At 36.0% G+C, this 26,677-nt stretch overlaps 1 protein-coding gene across 5 annotated transcripts in view; it reads right to left on the bottom strand.

Annotated features, from left to right (window-relative positions):
* Nucleotides 1-26,677, bottom strand: part of ARID4B (AT-rich interaction domain 4B) — a 145,870-nt gene that overhangs the window by 17,727 nt on the left and 101,466 nt on the right. For 4 of the 5 annotated variants that reach the window (XM_045877800.3, XM_045877799.3, XM_064594605.1 and 1 more), the window contains exons 17-19: nt 23,744-23,995; nt 8,299-8,383; nt 5,343-5,541 (exon numbers count right to left, since the gene is read on the bottom strand). In XM_045877800.3, the coding sequence (XP_045733756.1) occupies nt 5,343-5,541; nt 8,299-8,383; nt 23,744-23,995 (536 nt within the window). The remainder of the gene's footprint in view (nt 1-5,342; nt 5,542-8,298; nt 8,384-23,743; nt 23,996-26,677) is intronic. The other variant, XM_064594604.1, reaches the window with a different exon arrangement.

Raw genomic sequence — 26,677 nt, 5'->3', positions numbered from 1 at the left:
GTATTCTAGACTTGTAGGTGGTCTCACACATTTTTTTTTTTAAATTTATTTATTTATTTAAGGGAGAGAGAGAGAGAAAGAGAGGGAGGGAGGGAGAGAGCGGGGTGAGGGGCAGAGGGAAAAGCAGACTCCCAGCCGAGGAGGGAGCCCGATGGGGCAGGGTGAGGGGGTTTCCATCCCAGGACCCCAGGATGACCTGAGCCGAAGGCAGACGCTTAAATGACTGAACGACCCAGGTGCCCCTCACATTATTTTCTTTATATATACATGTACATATACATATGCATTCATAGTAACAATCATTTTTTAACTGGAAACAATCTGAAATGTCTTGAACTCAATCTATGGTCAAATCTAAAATCAAATAAAATTTACCACAGAAAAGGGAAAATATGAAGAAGAGAGTATTTGAAATGTTAAAATATGCCAATGTGATGCTCACTGTTGAATTATGCACAATAGGAAAAATAAACGAAGTAACCTAAATATCTTTTTTTATCAAGAACTAATTTTTTTAAAGATTTTATTTATTTATTTGAGAGAGAGCAAGCATGAGCAGGGAGGAGGAGCAGAGGGAGAAGGAGAAGCAGACTTCCCACTGAGCAGGGAGCCTGATGTGGGACTTGAGCCCAGGACCCTGGGATCATGACCTTGGCTGAAGGCAAATGCTTAACTGACTGAGCCACCAAGGCACCCAATCAAGAGCTAATTAAACAAATTATGATACAGCTATTCCATAGTATGAATGTGCTGATATAGAAAGATTTATCAGTTAGACTATACCAAGCCCTGCCCCAAAAGGCGGGGTTTGTAGTGTCAATGATCCCATTTATAAAAATATCATATTGTATATGTGTATATATGTATATATGTGTTATTTAGGCATATATATTTATAATATATAGTAACATTAATATATTAATAATTATATATTACACACACACATATTATACATATGGTATGTTAACACTATTTCTGAAATAATATAGCAACAAAAATGGGGACAAATAGAACAACAACAGAATGTGAAAGCCAGAAAGCAGATGAATGAGAGTCAACAGACCCAAGAAAGACAACCCTTTTCTCAAGTCAGCAGTGAGTGGGGCTGAGAATGAAACCAGTCTGCCAGAGACTCAGGAATAACTGGCTATACCATGTACCTATGAAAATGAAAACTGGAGGAGGCAGCCTAACATAAGGAGCAGTAGGTGAACATTATTTGAAAAGTATTTAAGGGCGCCTGGCTGGCTCAGTCAGGTCTGCCTTTGGCTCATGTCCTGATCTCAGGGTTCTGGGATCGAGTCCCACATCGGGCTCCTTGCTCAGTGGGGAGCCTGCTTCTCTCTCTGCCTCTACCCCTCCCCATGGCTTGTGCTCTTTCTCTCTCTCTCAAATAAATAAAATCTTCAAAAGAAAAAGAAAAGTATTTACATTCCTAGGTCCTCACCCCCACTGCAGTTTGCTAGGTGACTACTCTTCTGGAGGTTTATTCTCTGAAGATGGTAAGACAGGGTTCCTGGCCTAGGCAATGCTAAGAACTACTGAAGGCAGAGGTACAGGTGTGATGCTGAACTCAGTGGGATCAGTGAACTAAAAATGCTAAGGCGCACCTCGGTGGCTCAGTCGGTTAAGTGTCCAACTCTTGATCTTAGCTCAGGTCTTGACCTCAGGGTCATGAGTTCATGCCCTGTGTTGGGCTCCATGCTGGGTGTGGAGTCTACTTAAAAAAAAAAAATGCTAAGAATTTTCCCTCCTCCCTTTACCATTCCTCAACTGGATCCTAGAGCACTGGAAGCCATTCTCTTACCCTCCAGTCAAGACTAGAAGACTCCTCTCTTTAGAATGCAACTAGTCTAAGAAAAAGACCTAAAGATCTGACAGTAGTCCTCTCCAAAAAACGGCCCACCCAGATTACCCTACAGTGAAACTCAAAGTTGACCTGTCCCAACAATGTGCTCAAGATTCCTAATTTGGAGAAGACAGCAAGGAAAAAGTCCTTCATCAGGAAGAGATCAAAACAACCAAGCAGGAAAAAGCAAACTGGAAGTAAGTAACCATGCAAAAGAAGAACAAACACTTACAATATTCTTTGGAAAGAGCAAAGACAGAAAGATAAGACGTTGTACCCATCTTAAAAGAACAGAATGGTAGGAGACCATGTAGAAAATAAAGAGCTCTTGACAATTAAAGGCATTACAGCTGTCACTAAGCATTATAGCAGTAAATTAATAGTCAATAAAAGGATCAGAAGATAAAGCTGAGAAAATTTCTAAGAAATCAGAGAAAAGGGGCACCTGGGTGGCTCAGTCAGTTAAATGTCCGACTCTTGACTTCAGCTCAGGTCATGATCTCAGGGTCCTGGGACTGAGCCCCGCATCAGACTCCCCACTCAACAGGGAGGTTACTTGTCTCCCTCTCCCTCTGCCCCTCCTCTTGATCGTGTGCTTGCACACACTCTCTCTCAAATAAATATATCTTTTAAAAAAATAATCAAAGAAAAACATAAAAGAATAATAGCCCCACTCCCCAAAAGATAAACATATTAGAATATTAGAATATGCTATAGAAAGTACAATACTGATACAATGACTAGTCAAGAAAAAACACACACACACACAAAAACAAACAAAAGAGGCGCCTGGGTGGCTCAGTCGTTAAGCATCTCCCTTCAGCTCTAGTCGTGGACCCAGGGTCCTGGGATTGAGCCCCACAATGGGCTCCCTGCTTGGCGGGAAGCCTGCTTCTCCCATTCCCGCTCCCCCTGCTTGTGTTCCCTATGTCTCTGTCAAATAAATAAATAAAATCTTAAAAAAAAAAAAAAAACACAAAAGAGAACAGTAAAATGCAGAGGAGGAAATAATCAACAAAATAACTCAAGAAAAGAACCTTGAACAGAAAGGCACACGTTTCTAGAATGAAAAGAGCCTACCAAGAACACAAGACAGTGGATAAAAATATATCCACATAAGGCATAATCACTGTGAAATTTTAGGACATTAAAAACAAAGATTCAAGATTCCAAATACAGGGATAAGCAAAAAAACAACAAAACAAACAAACAAAAAACCCATGTATTAAAACAAGTCACAAAGAAAGAATAAGTAATTGGAAGAGCTCTGGACTTCACAGAAACAACACTAGAAGAAAAAAAGACAACTGAACAATACCAATAAAACACTGAGGGAAAAACATTCAACCCAGCTAAACCATGCATAGAATACATTTTCTCAGACATACACAGTCTCTAAAAACTTAACCTGCCTTCTCACTCACTTGTTCTTAAAAAGTTACTAGAGAATATGTTCCACCACAATGAGAGTATGCTCAAGGAGGGTAAAAAAGACATGAGATGCCAAAACAAAGGAATCCCAAGGAGTACTCTGAAAAGTGATCCCTAGAATGGGATCTATCCCCAGGAAGATATCTGTATACCAGATGCAGAAGGACACCAGTCCATACTAGCAGTGTTGTTTCCAAAGAAGGTAATATGAAGACTACTATCACTAAGATGCCTGCTGCCCCCATACAGTCTGAAGGAGTTTAAATAGGTTTAGCTTGTTTTAACAACATGTTGATGAACTTTTCTAGCTCTCCCCTCCATGTCTGCCAGGTGTTACTCCGATCAGCTGACTGCATCACTTTACCCAGCAGAAACGTTTTTCTTTGACCTACACCTGAAAGCTAGAGGTATATTTGGTAAGCCTAGAATCAGAAAATACAGAGCAGCTTACTACTCTCATATTCCTGTTCATCATCCACTACAACTACATCAGATTTTCTGATCATGGTGAGCCCCGATATTTCCCAGAACTCCCTTATGACCTTGCCCCACTGAATTCCCTTAGAGATGCTTTTGCAAACTCTCAGAGAAGCTGAATATGAAATAAGAATATGGCCTACAGACTCTATTCAGGTAACATTCTCAGGCAGCCTTCATCTGAGTGGAAATATTGCCTTTTCTCACACAGCAAGGCTTATGCTTGCTACTCAGTTTAAAAAAAACTAAACAATATGCTCTTTAGAAATATATATTTATGTTTAATATATACATATATGTTTAGTTCTAAAGAAAAGTAAAGGAATGATCACACTAAAATCTGGATATTACAGGCGCCTGGGTGGCTCAGTCGTTAAGCATCTGCCTTCGGCTCGGGTCATGACCCTGGGATCGAGCCCTGCATCAGGCAGTCTGCTTCTCCCTCTCCCTTTGCCTCTCCCCCTGCTTGTGCGCTCTCTATCTCGTGTGCCCACTCGCTTTCTTGCTCAAATAAATAAAATCTTTAAAAAAAATTTTTTTTAAAAAATCAGGATATTACTTACTTCTGGGGCAGAAATGCAAAATTCTTTTAAGTAAATACTGTTTGTTCACCACTATGACAGACACACCAGTGTTCATATTCGTATTATTCTTTATATTATATATATATTTTGATATACTGTCTGTATGTCTGATACATCAGAAAATTATAAAGACTGAACTTAAGAATATTTACAGCATTATAAAATTAGTTTATATAAATAACCATCTGAACTAAGAGACATAAAACAATTTGTCACATTCTAAATGAGTAAAAATCCAAACTCTTAAGTAATGAGAAATGTAAAATATTTTTATGAAGATACATACTTCATTTAATAGGTCATATTTCCCCCTTTCCCTGACAGTCAAATTTATTAAATCCCCTCTCCAGTTTTCCTCATTTTTATTATTTGATAGTTATACTTCATTCTGCCTTAAATATTAAGCAATAATGCCATCATAAAAGAGACTATAATAGATGTAATGGAGAAGCAAAGTTTGGTATTCTTTATGAAAAAAATTCAGTATATAGTCTAATATTGCATAACACAAACCATGTTTTATGTGGCAACAGAAAAGGACAGTACCTGAAAAACCCACAGTACAGTACTGTAGGGTGAATAATAAATCATAACTAAAATTTAATGACACCTTTAGATCTACTAATAATAGAAATATTTCCAATCCTCAATCAATGGCTGATTTTATTTCAAGTAACAGACAACAAAATTATGGTCCAATTAAAAACAGTGAATTGCCGGGGCACCTGGGTGGCTCAGTCGTTAAGCGTCTGTCTTCGGTTCAGGTCATGATCCCAGGGTCCTGGGATCGAATCCCGCATCGGGCTCCCTGCTCCGCGGGAAGCCTGCTTCTCCCTCTCCCACTCCCCCTGCTTGCGTCCCCTCTCTCCCTGTCTCTCACTCTCTGTCAAATAAATCTTTAAAAAAAACCAAAAAAACCCCAGTGAACTGCCTTTATAGAATTTGACTTATAACAACTAAAAACATATAGTTGCACGCAACAGGATATTTGCTATGTTTACCTTGAAGTCCATTAAGGATGGAAGTAATTTCTATGGATTTAATATGAGCTGTATCAGAGTTTTTGGCATCAGTAAGATCCAATTTGGATACCATTTCAGGAGATGGATTTGTCTGGAAAGGTGGTTTTGACAAGCGCCGAAGTTTACAGTTTTTAGGAGAGTATTTTTCATCTTTGTCTTTTTCTTTGTCTAATTTATTCTAGGTTAAGAAAAAAAAGTATCTCATGTTAACCATAATTTATCATGAGGCATTTATGAGTAACAATGTTAACACACATTTTAAATTCAAAGTTGTATTTTATATTATTAAATAATATGAAAAGAATGTAGGAAGCTCCCCAAAAACAGCCAGAAATGTTTTTCCAGTTTTTAACAAATGCTACAGGATACTGCTAATAACTGACATTACAAATTCTTCAAAATTAAATCCCAAAAGGCTTAAATATTCATTAAAAAAAAAATTTCAACCTGGTAGTTTCAAAACTTGTAACATTTTCAATATAAAATGTGGGTTGGGAATGACAAAATTCCAAACATCTTCATTTAGCTGACAACTGGGAATAACTGTAAACAAATGATCTCTTATAATGTGAAGTCGCGAGGCAACCTTCCTGCCTCGTTGATAAATTAACGTTTGAGGGGAAAAAACTGTCTGTTTACAACTAAAATGAGGAGACGCTAACTAAAATACTTCCTGGAAACTGCTTTTTAACTTCGTTTTGAAAATAATTTATAGGAAAAATCATTTAGACAAGGTTCCTAAATGATGATGTAGAGCATGATGGAGCAGTAAACAACTCTGAAATCCTATTATAGAGACAGACTATAGAATCTGAGTGACTATTTTCACACTTCTCCCAAAGATGATACATCACTATCATGATTCTGGATTCACAGAAGGTAATTCATTACATATTGCAGATGCTCTGGGGTAATGGTTCTCCAAGTGTGGTCCATGGGCCCGCACCATGAGCATCTTATGGGAATGTGTTAGAAATGCAAACTCTTGGAACCAACCTCACATCTAGTGAATCAGAAATGCTGGGGATGGGACCAAGCCATCAGAGTTCCAACAAGTCCTCCAGATGACTGTGATAGGTGCTCAAGTGGGAGAGCCACTCACTTAAGACATCTGGGCTTAATTCTCAGAATGGACTGAAAAGCCTGATGTGTAGGTAGATGATCCCAACCTACCAATAATTAGTGCTGCTCCATTTGTCTCCTGTTGCTAGCCTTTTCACTACTTCATTATTTTATTCCAGAGATCATAATGTAACATGTATTCTGAGGGTAGAAAAGGTCCACCCCATTCAAAATTCAAATATGACTTTTAATGGCTATCAGAAGACAGATGAGACAGAGAGAGGGGTGTGCAATATCAGAATGTTATGTAGATGTTGAATCTCAGATCTCTACCTCTGAAACAAATAATGCAATATATGTTAAGAAAAAAATAGAAGAAGAAGAAGGTAGCAGGAGGGGAAGCATGAAGCAGGGGAAATCGGAGGGGTAGACGAACCATGAGAGACGATGGACTCTGAAAAACAAACTGAGGGTTCTAGAGGGGAGGGGGGTGGGAGGATGGGTTAGCCTGGTGGTGGGTATTGAGGAGGGCACATTCTGCATGGAGCACTGGGTGTTATGCACAAACAATGAATCATGGAACACTACATCTAAAACTAATGAGGTAATGTATGGGGATTAACATAAGAATTAAAAAAAAAAAGGGAGTTTGCATCACACAGAGGTAAATTAAAAAAAAAAAAAAGAATGTTATGTAGGAAGCTTTTTCAAAATTTACATGCCTCTTCCCTAATGACCAGGAACTGTAATATGCCCTGGGAGGGGCCAAGAACTGAATTGAGAATAAATACTGAGGGGGAAAAAAACTCCCTAGGGAATATTCTAATACCGCTTCTCCCATCCCTAACCCCTCCCTCTACCTGAGAAATACTCCCTCCTAAACCTTGCTTTGTATACAGAAACTGGCTTTTTTTTAACACCACTCGCACACAACTCTTCCAGTAGCTAAAAATAATGCTAAATATCCTGATTTCCATACTTGCCAATAAAGACCAAAAGTAAAGATGAAAGGGGTTTGAGAAGCCCTAGTTGTAGTTCCCGGGTTGCTATACCAAAACTTGAAGGACAGACCGAATTTTACAGTGAGAAAAGAACAACCACTCTGGGGGAAAGCTTGCACTATCTGGGGCCACCAGCAGGAAAGGAAACAGCTTCTCACATGAATACGAAGATCGAATTTCAGAAAAACTACTGAACACCTCAACTATATGTATCATTCAAAGTTAAAAAAGCCATTAAAAAGATAAAAAACATTTTAAAACCTAGTTAATGGTCAACTTTCTAATAAAACAATTAAAAGATTAGAATAAATAAGAGTAATTCTATCATGCACAACAGTAGCATTAATTTCCACACAAACTCATTAATAGATTCCCCATGGTACCCATCTATGGTGGGTCTAACAGGATCCTGTGAACACATTCTAAGCCCCTGCGAATAGAGTCAGATAAAGAAGAAGAGAAACAGAGGAGGTGCAGAGAGGCTCTCCTCTGCCTTCAGATACTTCCCCTCCTTTTCTTCCTCTGAATAGTTTACAGCCATTACAATAAACCAAGCTCCCAGCCACACTATTTTATGGCTCCTAGCTGGCGACGAGAGGGGCAAAAAGGACTGGAATAAATAAGTGAAACCTGGCTGGGTGACCTTATACAATATTGGGACTAAAAAAGCCTCAAAGATCATTTAGTACTGTTTCCAAAAGACCTTTCCATAAGCTGACAATTTTAACTATACCCAAATCTAGCATTTGATAAATTCGCTGTTCTAAGAGTATTGCTATCTCTACTAACACTAAAGCACACATGCTTAATGCATCATTTTAGAGGAAAAGTTCTTTAATTAACAGCTATGATGTAGCAAAATAAGCACTTACCTTTATTTTCTTCCGATGTTTTATCTTTGGCACATTTTTATCAGCAGGTCTTACTATTTTATCTGCTTTAATCCATTCGTCATATCTAAAATTAAAGGAAACTCGTGTAAGTACACAAAACATCACAGAAGTAACTAGGCCATACTAAAGAGAAATTCATAAATAGAATCATCACATTTTAGAAAAGGAACGGACCTTGGAGACCAGTTAGTTCAACTTCCTGGGTCAATGAATAAAGCTACCAAGACCCAAAAAGAGAGATGAAGTGATCTGCCCAAGGATATAATGTCAGCTACCGGCTAAACCAAGACCAGAAAAATTTCTTGATGTCTAAGCTAGCACTCCTTACTCTGCTACCAAAAAGAAATCAAATTTGTATTGTAAAGAAACCACAATATTTTCTATGTTTTTTTTTTGTTTTACTACTTTGTTTTATTTTTTTATTTTTTTTTAAGATTATTTATTTATTTATTTGAGAGAAAGAGAGAGAGCACATGAGAGTGGGGAGGGTCAGAGGGAGAAGCAGACTCCCCGCTGAGCAGGGAGCCCGATGCGGGACTTGATCCAGGGACTCCAGGATCATGACCTGAGCCGAAGGCAGTCGCTTAACCAACTGAGCCACCCAGGCGCCCATACTTTGTTTTATTTTTAAGCAGTTAAGTAGACAGTTTTTTTCCCCCCAGACATATCAGGAAGCTAAGGTAATATGCTCTAGTTTTGTTTTTGTTTTTTTTTTAAGATTTTGTTTATTTATTTGACAGAGAGAGATACACAGCAAGAGAGAGAACACAAGCAGGGGGAGTGGGAGAGAGAGAAGCAGGCTTCCCGCGGAGCAGGGAGCCCGATGCGGGGCTCGATCCCAGGACCCTGGGATTATGACCTGAGCCAAAGGCAGACGCTTAACGACTGAGCCACCCAGGCACCACCGATATGCTCTAGTTTTAAATGACATTGTGTGATAGAAGAGCATAATATTATAATTTACAGACAATGCAAAATCAATAGGAAAAAAAAACCTCATAAAATAGTAGGAAGGCTTTACTCAGCCAAGTTTTTCAATATTCTGAGGCGCTTCCTACAAATACACACAGCTCAGAGTCAACAGCTCTGATGGCCTTTCCACTCAATGCTGACAATCTGTGTGAGTTTCACAGGGTGCAACTTACTCCTGACTGCAATAAAGCTATTTGTTTAAAGCAAAAAAGAATGGCAGTTTGTAAAAACTCAACTAGAAGGAAGAAACATTAAAAATGAATTAACCTCTTTTTATGTTCAAAGTTATATACATTTATTGTACAAAATGGAAAACTCCCTGACGATTTCAACTCCAGAACATGAACAACTGAAAATGAGCTTTTAAATTAAAATGTCCTCATTATTAGAGGTACTAAATGAAGTATAAAGGCCCTAAGCCAGGAAGTAAATGACTTGGGTCATTACCTGACTAATAAATGATATTCTTGCTCTAGAGGAGGCCTGGAAAGTACGCCTGTAACAACGCCCAGGCAAAGTGCTACCGGCCAGTACACACTGGCATCAGTAAAGCTGAGGGCACAGCCCCAGGCAAGGGATTAGGTCTGTAACTGCTGGAAGCTGTTGAGGGCCACAGTGATAATTAGAGAGAACGAGGAAGAATGGAATGAGTTCTAGGAAAGTCTTCACATAATCCCTGCAGGCTAGTTATGTGGCCCTGGTCAAGCCATTCTCAACATCAGACTTAGTGTATTCTGTATCGAATAAGACTGTATTTAAAAAAGAAAAATAAAAAGGTAAGACTGCATAGCACATATAGTTTTCAAAAATCAATCATGATAAGAACTTTGAAAAGTTTTAAAACAAATACTATTATTCTACTCAACACACCCCTTTTGGTACTTATACTGGTACAGTAGCACCTACCTAAATATTTAGAGTACTTTTAACTTTCCCATGAATACTGAAAATTGCATTATGCTTGAGATGAAAGCAATTTAGTTCCTTCCAAAATTGGAGTGAAGGTGGAAAACAAACAGAAAATATCTTTGCCCTTCACAAAGTTGAATGAAAACTCCTAGAAGTTGCTCTTACTTGGATATAGTTATGGAAGTCAATGCTGTGTACTTTGTTTAAAAGAAAACAAAACAAGCTTCCTATCTTCTTATGAGATAACTGAAGATAGTTCATGATGGCTATATAGAACATCAACGTAAGTTAAACAAGGATATAGTATTTTTTACCTTTCTTTACTGAAGACTGTTATGTAGTTAGTTCTGTAATATCAGACATCTTTACTAGTCAACTTGGGTTTCTGACATGAATTATATTTCAAACTAGGGCAAAATAGTAGCTTTCAACTTAAGGTCATCACCACGATATTCTTATATTTGTCTATCTTATGTGGAACACGTAAAACAAACAAGCAAAAAAACAGTTATTGCCTCCATAGTTAAGATATTCACTATGAGGGAGCAAGATTTCTGTATGACTCAGAGAGAATGGATATAACTTAAAAGAAACATACACATCAATAAAATAAAAGCTCCTGCCTTGGTACAGGCTGATGCCCACCGCCTAAGCTCCATCAGTGTACAGATGCTATCTGGTAATCATTTTCTTTAAGACTCCTATAAGAGGACTGGCTATCAGAAGAACTTAAAGTAGTGACTGTGGATGTGGAAAGAGCGTTGGACCAGGCAGAAAAGAAAAAAAGACAAATTCTGGAATTAGATGAAAGGAACTACACACACTTCTAAAATATTGGAATAGTAGTACCTAAACACCATGGTTTTACTATTTTGGATGACAGTTTTGTTTTAAAATAATGAATATTCTGTATGGTTTTAGGAGACGACTTGGAAAATTCTTTAAATATGTTTCCTACTAAAAAAAAAAAATAATAAATAAATAAATATGTTTCCTACTGAAGTAATAGGTACTTGGTACATAGTAACTTACAGTCCTAGAAATATTAGCTAATCTTATTACTCCTTTATTATTTGCCTTTTTCTGTTCTCCTTTCTCAGTGTTTTTTGTTTGTTCGGGCATTCCCCTGTTCTGACACTATTCTTTTAGATTTTTTCTTTTCTCCGCCAGATTTATTCTCTATTTTTACAAAATGTAGTAACACAACATTTATATTGTTATTGTAATTAATAGCCTTTAGGACTAGAACATGCCTTAAAAGTCTATCAATGAATTTATTTCACAGATTAAGAAAACTCAAACCATGAAAGTAAATTGACTTTGAGAGCAATAGGCTTGCCAAAAAAGCACCAGGTAGGGAGTTAGAGAAACATGGGAAAGGGACTGCCTCTTAAAACATTCTGGTCAATACCAGAATAATGGTAGAGGGCATGGATGACAGGTCCCATCCAGAGTAAGCACAGAGAAGAGTAATAGATCAGCAGCTGGAAAAGCCACATTAAAAATGCACAGCCTGTGATGAGGGAGAACTGAAAACAATGTGAGAATTTTGGTTAAGGGAGAGTTTTCAGGTTACAAATGCCCTTACCAAATAAAAGTTGAGATCGCTGACACAAACATTAACCCAGACAAATATGTCAAAACTTAATGAGGTCCTAAATGGCACTTTAGTTGTCTGATTAATCTTACAAGGAACAAAGATTAGAGAATAAACTGAGAGCTATAACTGATCACTGTTTTTTTTTTTTAAGATTTTTATTTATTTATTTGTCAGAGAGAGAGAGAGAGAGCACAAGCAGGGGGAGCAGCAGAGGGAGAGGGAGAAGCAGGCTCCTCACTGAGCAAGGAGCCCGATATGGGACTCGATCCCAGGACCCTGGGATCATGACCTGAGCGGAAGGCAGATGCTTAATGACTGAGCCACCCAGGCGTCCCATGATCACTGTATTTTAAAAGTAAGAAATGTTCCTTCCCTTTATGTAAGTACTCAGAGTAAATGCAAGTGTCCCATTTTCTTTACAGAATACTTTCAAAGAACAAAAAGGAGAGATAAGTTCATGTGAGAGAAAAACAAAAAAACTGTGCAAAAACAAAACAACAAAAAAACCCAACAACCCCACAACATTTCCTACAAACACTAACTTATGTAAGAAAGAGGTAGGCCAATTTAATTTTGACTTTACTAGTGCCAGATATTTAAAAAAAGGAAGCAAAATTAGTGGGTCAAGATCTCTGACTCCCTATCAAATACCAAGAATAAATACTTGAATGAAGGGAATCTAGCTCAGAACTACAAGAAATTGATGCTGTTCATTCTATATAAACTTTGACTTTTAATACAGTATATTTAATATATATTAAAAAGAGACCACACATTTACTATAGGCATAATAAGGAAGTAATCAATGAAGATAGAAAATGAGAAAATTCAGCTCAAATCCAAATATCTTGAATACCATAAAAACTGAAATTACTGGAAGTGGCTAAGAGCAGAAAATTGCAGCTAAGAAACAGAATACCATAAAATAGTTCTCAATTTCTCCTTAGAGTACCATATTAAGATATCCATTCATCCTTCAAAATACATTCTTAAAGAATATAAGAATCTTAATAACTAAATGCAATATTTTTTTGTAATTTGAAAACGTTTCTAGTCCTTTTCTCAAACATCCTCAAATACAGTCATGCTATCCTTCCCTCAGCTACGATAGTCAGGGGCTCTCCAATAGTCTCGATTCTGCTTTAAGTACCATGGAGGGCATCAAGAGCACATATTTGGATGGGGTCTCTCCACTTCATAGGAAGAACACTTCTTAACAGATATTTTGGGTTAACAGGTCTTCAGACTTCAGAGAAACCACTTTTTCTCATGAAATACCTAGATTTCTCTTCAAGGTTAGCGGGCCTGTTGCTGTCAGTTGTCATGTTTAGTGATCATGTAGTCTGAGAACTAGGAGAGAAATGTAAGCTAAGCAGTGGGCCTACAAACAAAATGACTTGCAGCTTTGGATCCAAGCAATAAAAGAGTTCTATGACAATGTCTGAAGAAAACCAGGTAGTTTGGATTATTGATAAAAACTGTCCTGCCTTTAATTGGACATTACCTTTAGAAATTATGATCACAAGCCAGTAATTGGCCTCTTTGTGACAAAAGGAAATACAGTTTGCCAGGGCACGATGAAAAGTTTACTGAATTCTTCCATTTAAAAACAAATACTGAGGGGCGCCTGGGTGGCTCAGTCAGTTGGGCATCTGTCTTTGGCTCAGGTTGTAGTCCCGGGATCCTGGGATAGAGCCCCACATGGGCCTCCCTGCTCAGCAGGGAGCCTGCTTCTCCCTCTCCCACTACTCCCCCTGCTTGTGTGTGCATGTGCACTCTCTCACTTGCTCACTCTCTCTCAAATAAATAAAATCTTTAAAAAATAAATAAAAACAAATATTGAAAAACTAAGAAAAACAAGTATTAAAACAAATACTGAATTTAAAAAAACTAATACTAAATTAAAAAATTAAGTCTGTTAGTAATTAGACCATACTTTTTCAATGATCAATAAATCCACTGTAATTAATGGATAAAATCTAGACAAGTATCTCATCAGATATTTAACTAAAGTATTAAGGAAAATATTTTCAAAGTATATATATGGCATACCTGAGAATATCTCTATTGAGATCATCTAATATTCAACTAATGGAACAAACATGAAAGAACAGATGCATGAGCAACTCATTTAACTTATAAACGTCTGCTCCCTGACCTATATAAAATGAAGGAGCTGGACCAGATGATCCCTAAAGTAAAAAATTACATGAAACTCCGTGACTAAAAGTATGCATGAGGACTTACTCATTTGATAAATACTTCTTAGGTACTATTTATGTGACAAATTCTGCACTAGGCACTGAGTACTCAGGAATGAAAGCAGCATGGCTCCTTCCCACAAGGAGCTTACCATGTAACAGAGAAGACAACACTAAGCAGTAATTACAAAATTAACAATACAAACCTTCTGAACTTTCTGAAAGAAGCAGCCACATAGATATTTGAATTTTTAAATGTGTTGAATTAAAATATTCATACAAAGCTAGAAGGAACCATTCAGAGACCGTAACATACTTGCTCTCACCAGAGAAAAACAGAAAAACAGCTTTCTGATTTTTGTTTGGATGTGTTGGCAAATCATCTAAGAAATCACTTAGCAACGATAAAAACGGAAAAGAATGTTAGTCAACCAGGTAAGAAACCAAAATGGTTCTGTTGCCCACATCAATTCAGATTTTGGTTCTTCTTAAACCCAACCAAACCACTTTCAAAGAAATATTATCAGTGTGCATTAATACATACCCCAAAGACATAACCTTAGAGATTTAAAAAAATAATAATTACATGCAGAATAAAAATATTTAAAAAATAATTTCATAAGCAAAACCAAGTGACATATTAAAAAGCTCACTATTTGAAATATGTATACAAATTATAAAAAATATAAAATCTAAAAACCATTAATTTAGATAAAATATTGAAATCATCTGTATTTTGTTTTCCGTAAGGATTAGACTCATTTAATAACAGCTGAACAATATGTACTTTATATCTTGTCTATCTATCTAAAAAGTTAATATATGTCATATAACTAACTCAGAATTTAAAAACCTCACATCTAAAGTGGAAATTTAGGCTATCTTAGCAAGGAAAGAAATTTTTCCCCCTCCTTAAAGTAAAAAAATATAGGAAAAAAAAAAGTATGACACTGTAATAGGAAAAAAGACCAAGTCATATGAAAAGCAGCAACAGTTATTAAATTATAAACTTTATAAGCCATTTTATCAATATTTGCCCACTTCATGAATTTTCTATAATAATCTCAATTTACACATCTATTTTTAATCTGAGAGAATATCTAAAGCAAAATTTATAAAAGACCCACTGAACATAATTTAATGCCTTCTGTCATGTTCTTAAGATATAATGAAACAAAAATAAAAGCATTATATTATTGAAAAAATAAAATTCTAAGCATGTCATTAACATTTCATATTTCCACTTCATATAACACTTAATATTAAATCCACATCAAAGACACATGGTGTTCAGCATCATTAAGAATATAACAGAATGACAATAACTTGAATATTATAGCATAATCATATTTAATATTTGACACAAGCAGCCCAAGAGCATGGTATAGTAATTATATCAACTGGTTTTCCCGAAGAGTTTAACTTTGTAAAATGAAACAAAGGTATAGGTCTTTAGGCAGAGGTAATATGTAATGTTAAGAACACATCACAGAGCATTGTATCAGGCTCATTTATAGAGATCACTGCAAACGGTTAACAACTGCAGCATTCACTGTATTTTGTGACGCAGATACTGACTTTTAAAAGTACCTGAAAAGTTTACTTTCTTAGCCCTTGGTAAGTTTAGGGGATTAGTATTTATGCACAGTTAGACAAATATACTGATGGACCTACCCATCTACAAAACCACCAAATGAACAGGTCCACATTTATGTTTTACATTAAATGTACCTGCCAGTTTACAAAAACTACTGAATGGAACAGGCTCAATTTAGTAAACACTCTAAGTAAACACAAAGAAAGAAAGTCCATCTGAGTGCAAAAATACCCGAGTTACTAATCTTTTTTCAGGAAGGAAATATTTATATTCACTTGCACTGAAAAACCAGTCGACTCAAAAGTCGTATTTTTTTTTTTTTAAGATTTTATTTATTTATTTGACAGAGAGAGAGAGAGCGAGAGCAGGAACACAAGCAGGGGGAGTGGGAGAGGGAGAAGCAGGCTTCCCGCTGAGCAGGGAGCCCGATGTGGGACTCCATCCCAGGACGCTGGGATCATGACCTGAGCCGAAGGCAGACGCTCAACGACTGAGCCACCCAGGCGCCCCTCAAAAGTCGTATTTTTAAAGTACAAATTATTATGTTCACTTTATTCACTGCTTTAATTGTCTCTACAGGTAGGACTGTCTGTATTGATACAAAGCATCTTCATACTGCATAAGAATTTTTCACATGAGTGGTAACACAGTCCTTTGACTGCCATAGTACTTTTTAATTTAGTATGTTTTCCATCCTAAAAAGTGAGTAAGCTGGGAGACTGTGACAGAGGGTTGGGGAAGTTGAGAGTTTTGAAAACATGACAGTGAGGTACAAAGAAAAAATGAATGGGACACAGGAGGAAAAACATGCAAAGGGAATTGAAAGTCTTGGTTAAAAAGACAGGGGCAATGTGTCCTCCCTGCCCTCTAAAACAAGTTTGCAGATATTCAGTTGGAAACCACCGTCAAATGGTCTTCATTTATAGTTCTTTAACTTCCGTACTATAGCAATAAAGCAGAAAAGTTCCTAGAGTACTTTGCTTTTCTTTCTATCATTACCAGAATAATCATTTCAAAGCACAGGAACAGAACAACTCTGTACTCTTTTATCAACATTCCTAAGACCAACGGCTTACACAATGAAAGTATGACAAGGATCAGATTACGTGGAAGTAAAAGAAAAAAAAAAGTAAGGCCGTTGAACATTCTGCAAACAGAAGGAATAGAGAAATTAGGCTGAAGTGACATAAAAATTCTTAAAGGAACAAAAGGAGACAGAGCCAAAGGAAAGTCACAGAGCAGGAGTATTTCCATTCACATTCATTCTAGTCTCTCACCCTCAACCCCATTTTGGTTACTAATTAGGAGATGGGCTCTTCATATGACAAAAAGAGATCATAAAAAAGAACTGACTACCATATTTACATATAAAAATTAACTCAAAATGGGTCAAAAACTTAGGTATTAGAGCTAACACTATAAAATTCTTAGAAGAAAACATGGGGAAATTTTCACAACACTGGATTTGGCAGTATTTTCTAGGATACACCACCAAAAGCATGGACAACAAAGAAAAAATAGATGAATTTGGACTTTATCAAAATTTAAAACTATTGTACATCAAGACACTATCAAGAGAGTGAAAGACAATTCTGCGGGTTCACAGAATGGGAGAAACTATCTGCAAATTATATATTTGAGAAAGGATTAATATACAGAACACAGGAAGAACTCCTACCACTCAACAACAAAAACAATTCAAAAATGGGCAAAGGGCTTGAATGGACATTTCCCCAAGGAAGACATACAAATAGCCAATAAGTACACGAAAAGATGCTCAATATCACTAGTCATTATAAACATGCAAATCAAAACCAAATGAGATACCCACTAGGTTAGCTATAATAAACATTTTTTTTTAAAGATTTTATCCATTTATTTGAGAGAGAGAGAGAGAGAGAATGAGAGAGAGAGAGAGCACATGAGAGGGGGGAGGGTCAGAGGGAGAAGCAGACTCCCCGCCGAGCAGGGAGCCCGATGCGGGACTCGATCCTGGGACTCCAGGATCATGACCTGAGCCAAAGGCAGTCGCTTAACCAACTGAGCCACCCAGGTACCCTAAACATTTTTTAAAAACAGAAAATAACAAATGTTGGTGAGGGTATGGAGAAACCAGAACCCTGATACAATTCTGGCAAGAATGTAAAATGGTGTAGCCTTTGTGGAAAACAGTTGGACAGTTCCTCAGAGAATTAAAGAATTACCACATATAAAAGCATCAAGAGGCCCCAGTGAGAGAGCCAGGCCACAGCCGTCCCAATCCCTCATCAGTCTCTATATTCTATAGGTGTCATTTTTATAGTCCAGTCCCTTTTATTTAGACTTTAACTTCTGTTCTACTTCTATTATGTTGCTGGGAGGTCCAATTTAGTTCAGTATTTGTTTCCTACTTACCATATGCAGGCATGTACTTTTCTAGATGTGGTAAGGGATACTAAAGGAATGAATACGGAATTGGGATTTTTTTCATGTTTTAAAGTTAAATGCACTTTTGTATTGGAAAGTAATGTGGTCCTGATGTAGAAAGCTTGAAAAATTAAAAAAAAAAAAAACTGCCCACAGTCCTAGGTGTAAGTTATATTCCAGAAGGTCAAATCCCTTTAGCTCCAAAAAATAATTTGGAAAAATTCAGTATCAGAAAAGTGACTCAAATTAGGACTGGAAAAATAGGAATGGACTGTAAAAGAAGCTAAAATGGATATCAGAAGGATAAAAGAAGAGCACGACTACACAGAAGAAAACACAAGAAGAAACAAAAGAGGATAATTGAGGGATGGTAGAAAAGGAAAATAAACAAGAAAAACAGTTGTCGCTGTCGCAGCTAGAACACAAGTGAAAATTATCATGGAAGGAGCGATCAGCTGGGTCAAATACCACTGATGAGACAAGTAGAGGTCAAGAAGTAAGGATGGAATTCAGCTATGACAGGGAGGTGTGATAGGGGCAAAAGCCTTATTGGAGTGGGTTTACACAAAACAACAGGAGAGAAACTGGGTGACAAGTGTAAACTCATAGTTTTGCTGGATGGAAATGAAGCAAAGAAATGGCACAGTAGGAAAAGCAGGTAAAGCTCAAGTGAGTTTTGAGATGGGAGAAATAACCGCAGGTCCAGACGTGGATGATTCAAAACGGAGCGAGAAACTGACAAAAGAGAGGGAAAAAAGGGAAAATTTCTGGGCCCATGTCTCTGACTTAGGAAAAAAGGCATGACAATTAGAAGAATGGCTTGAGATAGTAGCATCATTGTTTTCACAGATGACTAAAGAGGAAGAGGCAGAGAATGTGGCAGCAGATGCAGGTAAGAAGGCAGATGTGGAAAGTGCAAAATTCTCCTCTCACTTCAATTTTTCAATGAGGTTATAAAGTAAGGTCACCAACTGAAAATGAGGATGGAAAAGAGATGCTGGGCGTTTGAGGAGAGATAAGAAACAGTATGAAACAGTCTTCTGAGAAAGTAGGAGAGTGAATGGAAGAGAGACATATCATGACCACTTGAAGTTCATAGTCATGAATTTAAAAGAAGTCAGCGTGGTTGTTTGCTTTCTCCAGACAGGATCAGCTGCACAGATGCAGGCCAGGAGTAAGAGCGTGAGATTTAAGCAGCGTTCTAGTGGTTTTGTCAAGGAAGGAATACAAAGCAACACAAGAGCGACAGAAAAGCATGTGGGTCAAAAGAAATGATTATAAGGAGTGACTGAATGTAAGCAACACAAAAGGAGGGCTGAGAGCCTCGGAAGAGAGAGTGTAAATCCTGGTGGGGTAATTCCCTTGCCTGGACAATCGATTCCTTAATAGGGACCACTTCTTTTTATCTTCAGTCCAAGCATTATTTTGCACATGATATTGAACTTCTGTAGGCCAAATAAAGGAAGAGATGTTTGTTAAAAAGCAGCTGAATGTTAGCACAAAGTGGGTTTGAAGCCATTTGTGAAAGCTTTTGACTAGTTTCCCCCACCCCCATTCCCTCAAAGGAGGAGCCAATTTGCTTGGAGAGGTAAAATACTTTTTAAACATTTTTTTATAAATAAAAAATAAATAAAATAAAATAAAAATATGCATTTTTATTTCAAGTAAAATATTTAAGTATAATTTATCTTATTTTCAGTTTCCTATAACTTATAATATGGAATAGAACTAACTTGTTCCTTAGGAGTTTTACAGTTGAAATTTCAGTGTTGCTTTTCCCTTTCTCTTTTACTTGGGGGTATCTTTTTAACGTAGTTGATGAATCTCAATATTAAAAAAAACCCAAATCAAATTCCCAACCCCTTGATTATGGAAAGCCAAACCAGAAATGAAGAAAAATAAATCAGCCTCAATACATAACAGAATACTGATGTATTTTAAGTCCCAAGCCAAGCAGTCTAGATAGCTGTAATACAATTAGCTGTATCACTGAACGGGGGGTAAACACAACACATGCAACAGAGATTACAGCAGTTGAATTTCAAAGTGTAACTTTATTTTCAAAAATCACTCCCACATTTATGGCATGACTTAGAAACTTGAGAATGAAAGGGATCAATTAGCTAATGGTACTAAAAACTTCTATAAAATATTAACATCACTAAGAGAAAACAAACAGAAAGGCTACTATTAAAAATTACTAAAGTAGGATTATAATTTTTTTTTTTTCTTTTAAAGATTTTATTTATTTGACAGAAAGAGACACAGCGAGGGGCGCCTGGGTGGCTCAGTTGGTTAAGCGACTGCCTTCGGCTCAGGTCACGATCCTGGAGTCCCGGGATCGAGTCCTGCATCAGGCTCCCTGCTCAGCGGGGAGTCTGCCTCTCCCCGCTCATGCTCTCTCTCTATCACTATCTCTCTCAATAAATAAATAAAAATCTTAAAAAAAAAAAAAAGAAAAAAAAGAAAGAGACACAGCGAGAGAGGGAACACAAGCAGGAGGAGTGGGAGAGGGAGAAGCAGGCTTCCCGCAGAGCAGGGAGCCAGATGCGGGGCTCGATCCCAGGACCCTGAGATCATGATCTGAGCCGAAGGCAGACGCTTAACGACTGAGCCACCCAGGCGCCCCGTAGGATTATAATTTTTAAAAACATATGAGCTATGTTTTTTAAAAGACTGAAAGAGAACATACTATAACATTAATAGTTGTCTTTCTACTTTTATATATTTTGCCATTTTTCTAGATTGAATGTTATTTTTAGGAGAGTTAAAAACAATTTATAAAAAAAGCACTGACTTTTCTCCAAGCACGTGACAATCTAGCCAAGCCTACTTGTGTCGGACAATAGTTTGATATACGACCACCTCATCTGAAATAATGGCAGCATTATACCATTTATAAGCCAGTATGTGGTTTAAGATCCAGAGTTCTGGCTATTTTCCATAAAATTGGATGTAAGCCTTTTTTTCCTGTTGTGGTAGTAAAAAACAAATTGGTCCAAACACTATCCTCTGTGTAGTAAAAATTAACATTTTCAATTGTGAAATAGGTGTACAAATAAAAATATCAATATAAAGGTTTACACAGCACTTTAGAAAAAAGGAAAAATGTAGAAATTACCAGAAAAACAGTATTTTTTAAACTAAGACAGATATTCTTATTTTCTTTAAGAAAAATTTCTTCACTGGAAGGAAAGTGACCTTTCAGGATCAAACAAAACTCACATAAATAGCTTCATATAAAATTTCCTAAATTGCTATAGTAATGAATGACTTCTACTGAAGATAAAACTATTTTCATGAACTTTCGTGCATAAATCTTCATTTCTAATTTCACGTCTCTTAAGTGTAAATTCAAAGATCAAGCTGAAGATCACCGGAATAATAGGAAACTTGTTGTAGAACTGGTGAGCATTTGTTGCAGTCCCCATTAGATTAGCTTCAGAGAGAAACAGGAGTACTGTTCTACTGACTCAAAGAAAATTAATTGCTAATCTACAGAAGTACAGTCCTCTCTATGATGCTGGAGTGTGGAGAGATCCACTCTACAGGTCTTCATCAAGTTGGTTAGTTTTCTTCTTTTGAAAGTTCAGACCATACAAACGCTTGAGGTGTGAGGAGTAGATGGCATCCTTCTCAGTAACATAAGTTTGTCTTGTTGAACTAGGTTTCATTTTCTTTTCTCTATTATTAAAAACTTGAAGGCCTCAATTCAAAGTCTTCCCTTACCCTACCCAACCCCCTAGCAGTTTCAAAGCTAAAATACCGACATTCTCTTTCTACCCTCTAAAATCCAAGTGTTCCTAGGATAAGATAACTCTCGCCTTTAATCCATCTTTTCTTAACAAACAGAAAGTTGTATATCTTCCTTGCAGAATAATTTCATGAGTGTCTCAATTCTTTCACCTACCAGGCCTCCTCTCTGTTTAATGAGATAATAGAAAATAATCAAGCCCCGATAATACTGCAAGTTGGAGAACACCTAAATTCTACCAGTCACACAATTTAAAGCATTTAATAAAGGCCACTAGCAAAACTGCCTCATTATATAAACCAGCAGAATAACTAGGACTGAAGAACTCAAGGAGAGGTAAAAGATGATGTGGCTCTTATCTGTCCTGTGGGTGTTACTCAGTAATTATTAATTTTTCCTGATTCAAATTTTTCCTTCCTAATTTTAAGCTAACATATTCAACATTTACAGTTACATCCTAGGCATAAATGGAATTCCTTCTACATTTATATTAATAAGATCATTTAGTAAGATCAAAATGATTAAATATCAAAGACTGGGCAAAATATTCTTAGAGCAGCTATATCTGAGATCTCAAGTATCTTCCTTTGAACATGATCAGTAACAGCCAGCCCTTCAGGTAAGGAAAATCATGCACACAGAGGTAGCATAAGAACCAACAAACAAAAAGGTAAATTACACATGATGTTGAAACTGATTCTCTGGAAAAGCTTATGTTTCAGGACAACACTTAGGATAACAGCATTCTTAAAATCCAAAACTTTATCTTGCTGGTCAGAAATAATAAAGAACGGGTCCCAAACAAAACTTCTGAACATTTCCTTATGACTTAAATTGTTATTTTCTTCCAAGCTTCAGAATGGATCAGAATTGTACTTTTTTCTAAATAAGGAAGGTAATCAGATTAGCCATGCTTCCTAGAGCTTCCTATTGCCACAACAGGACGACACAAAATGGACTTTTAAGAAACAGAGACTATAGTTTTTTTTTTAAGAAACAGCATTTGAGATGATGTTTTCTTAATAACTTTCCAAATCACAGAATACAATTTAAATAAAAAGCATGGGAACTATATTCCTCCTTGAAGACACTACGCACACCTTGAGACCACCACTTAAAACTTCTATGGTGAACTTTTCAAGGGCAACAACCCTATCATTGGCTGTATTTCAAATATAATATCAAATATTCCAAAATGAACTACATTTTTCTTAAAAGATCCTCTAAATGACCAGATCCTAAAACGGGATTGCCAATTTTGGATAAAATTCAAATACAAAATCTCTGGATAAACCAAAGAAAACTTGTGTTAGAAAAGAACTTAAGTCACTGAACACAACCTAAACCCAAACCTTAGTCTTCCCTTTCATCCCCCTAGGGTTAGCAGCAGTCAGAAAGTGCACTCTATTTTAGTCAAGCAGACTTGCTTACACTTCCACCATATTGTCTCAAATAGACAAATTTCTGAGGCTTCTGAAGAAGGCTGTAACGCAAGAGCTGTTAATGAGGAAATAAAGGCCCTCTTAAAATGGCTAAAGCTTCTTAAGAAATCACAACTTTGAAATCCCTGCCTACTGGATGACTTAAGATTACAAAGAAGAGGTTATTGTGGCAATGTAGTTGAAAATGCAAGAGAGCAAGAACCCTAGTAGTAACCTGCAGACATCAAGAAGCTCAAAACTCTTTTAACTTTAAAAAAGATTTTTCTATAATTTCACCAACGTTGCCTCTGTTAATCTACATGTATAACACAAAAATCAACTGGATAGATTTCAGTTTTCTAGACACTAAGGATATCTTGTAAGTATTAAAAACAGTAAGTAGGAAGTCACTACGTGAGGCATTTACATGCTAAAATCTACATTTTTTTACTATGACCTCAATTAGAATACTGACAAGTCTGTAATTCGTTAATTCAATTTTAAAATAGAAAATTATTTTATAAGTGTTTTTAGGTAGTAATCACTAGCTAAAACTCAAGTTACCTCACATTCCATCCGCAGTAATGCACCAAGTAAAGGACCTCTCCACCTTCGACATCAGAATCTTTAATACTAGCTTCATACATTTTTTGATTTTTCCCTCGTCCATACCGCACTTGGACTTTCATGCCTGGTGGATAGCATTCAAACTCCTCTTCCTCATTGTTGTCATCATCCTCTTCATCCTCTTCCTCCTCCTCCTCCTCCTCTTCTGCTTCTTCATCATCTTCATCTTCCTCTTTATTCGTTTCATCTCTTGAAAGGTTTAAAAAATTGCAGTTAATAAAAGACACCTCATAAGCTTTTCAGTTCCAAACCACATAAAATGATAAAAATCGTGGCTGTGACTGCTCCGGGAACAGCAGGTTCCATGTGTATGAAATTCTGAGTTTCAACGTAACGTTAAAAACTAAAACTGTATAAGATGACCATGGTTACAGAAAGATAAATTTAGAGAAAATGAAGATTGAAAAATGCATTAAAAGAAAATTTCCAGCAGCCAGAACAGAAGTTGTATAAGAAACTAGTAAGGTCGACTGTAACAACTTTTTCATGTTTTATTATAAAAATGTTTTATACAAAAGTGTTGACAAAAACAAAAATCATTACACCTGAGAGCCATTTTCAGACTAAAAGTTATTTTTATTCAAATTTTCCAGCCTCATGTTGTTTAAAACAAAACTTTTACTAGCCAACAGCTAGTCTTACTGAGTTCAAAAGGTGCTCCAACCAAAATTTCAAAAGTTATGCTAACTGAAATATTATTTTACCTTTCATGGGAATATCTGATTAATTTCACATCAATATCACATCAAGTTTTTTCTTTCTATTCTTCTAAACTTTGCTACAATTTCTGCTTTCTTTACCGTATATTTACTGAAAGTCTTCTAACAATTCTCTCAACTTTGAAGTTCCAATGAAATATGTATATAAGGCCAAGTCCAAGTAATATCAAACTAAAAGTCAAATCATTCTAGAAGCAGCACTGCGACCATTTCAATCTTCTCAATATTGTGCACTTTTTAAAATTGAGCATTCACATTCATTTTATATTAGCCACAAATCTGTATTAAACAAGTTGGAGAAAATCTTAAATTATAAATCTTTCCAAACACTAGATTTATTTTTAAAAAACTTCAAAATGAAATTCAACTATATTCAGTTCTAAGTTTTTATCTGCTGTACAGTATAAAAACTATGTCTATACTTTTTACAATTTTTCTCTCAAAAAGAATCCATCACTTTAGAGCTGACAAAGATCATAAAACAGAACCACAAGATAGCTAAGTAATTATGCTTTAAAAGTTGATTAATATAATATTTATATAAAATGCTTTCTACACTGATAATTGGTTTTATATTCTTCTATGCAAACTTTTTAGCAATAACATACTTTATTATCATTCCTAAATATGCAGTTGTGTAAGCAACAAAAATAATCTATAGTAACATAAGCAACACTATAATGATTTTTTATTCTTCTACGCCTTTGCTTCTACATAGTGAGCCAAGAGGGATGAAAGGAAACCTAATAGTCTTGTGAAATTAAGTCTAAGTTTACAGAAGTAACAAATGCATCAGTTTTCTCTGAAATACATCACAAAGTCTACAGAATCTCAAGAATTATTTCTATTTTTAAAGACTCATTTATATTCAAATGAATAGGTACTTAAAAATTAAGACCTAAACAAAACCAGCTATAATCTGAGGTAAAAATAGGAACTCTATTATTAAAAATACATTAACATGTCTATAATGAAGAAATAATTATTAGCAAGGCTAAAATATCTAGAAAATTACCAGAAAGGGTATTATGGATGATAAACTATTATTAACAATTTTAAATAAATAAATGTTTATATATATATATAAATTAAAATGCTTAAGACATTTTTTTGGGGAAGAATATTACTTGTTTAAATCATAAACTTATAGCTCTGCATATCAGAGAGAAAAGGAAGTGTATTTTAGTGGCCACAACAAAAGAAGCAATTTACTATGCACTGAAGAGATTTATCATGTACCTCAGAATCATCATATATTGGGAAAAGAGAGATATAGAATAAAACGTCTAAGATATTTTTAAATGAAAACAAACTCTAAACTAGGTCTTACATTATACAGTGCACTGAGCACAACTGGTAAATGCCAATAATAGCAAGCACAATCCTACTTTAAGTAGCAGCCAGGGCAATCTTTAATCTGGAATAAAACCCTAATACTCTGTAATAATAAAGCAATCAAAAATTAAAAATAAAATTTTGCATTGAATATCAACCTCTGACACAAACCAAATGAAGAGCACTTAAATAATATACTAAAGTATAAAAAAGCAAACAACACAATTACTATCAGCCAAATAAAATATTCTACTCTTTCCTCTAGTAATTCAGTGGCAAAAATCAGAGGTAAATGCACTAAACAAGATAGAACACAGAACAAAGATACCCTTTGAAAGTATAAAAAGTAACCAGCATACAGATTTTAAATATTAAATTTATATATATAACTCACTCACACCCACATGCATGCTGCACCTGCGCACGTGCATGAGCGTGCGGGCGCACACACACACACACAGTTACTTATCGTTTAAAGAACTGTATTTTGAGAAACCAAATGTATTAGTATTTTTCATCTGAATTCACAAAGAAATACCAAATTTTCCCATTTTGATGTCACACTCCTTACAATGGAACAAATTTTTTTTAAACCTGTAATTTATTAATACCTACTATGAGCCAGGCACTGAACCTGGCATTTTACCTGAATTAACTTATTTAATCTCCTATACCTAGACTATAAGAGAAGGACACGGAAAGTTCTTGGTAGTAGCTAATTACTTAGAGAAAGTTTACATGCTAGAGAAATACATATGATTCTTTATAATTGTAAAATTTTCTATTGCACTTATCTAATAAAATTCAGAAATCAATC

The sequence above is a fragment of the Mirounga angustirostris genome, unplaced genomic scaffold, assembly GCF_029215605.1.
Source record: "Mirounga angustirostris isolate CCGP_5_RB_7025 unplaced genomic scaffold, mMirAng1.0.hap1 SCAF_6, whole genome shotgun sequence".
In the NCBI taxonomy this organism is placed as follows: Eukaryota; Metazoa; Chordata; class Mammalia; order Carnivora; family Phocidae; genus Mirounga; species Mirounga angustirostris.
This window is presented reverse-complemented; position numbering and strand designations above follow the sequence as displayed.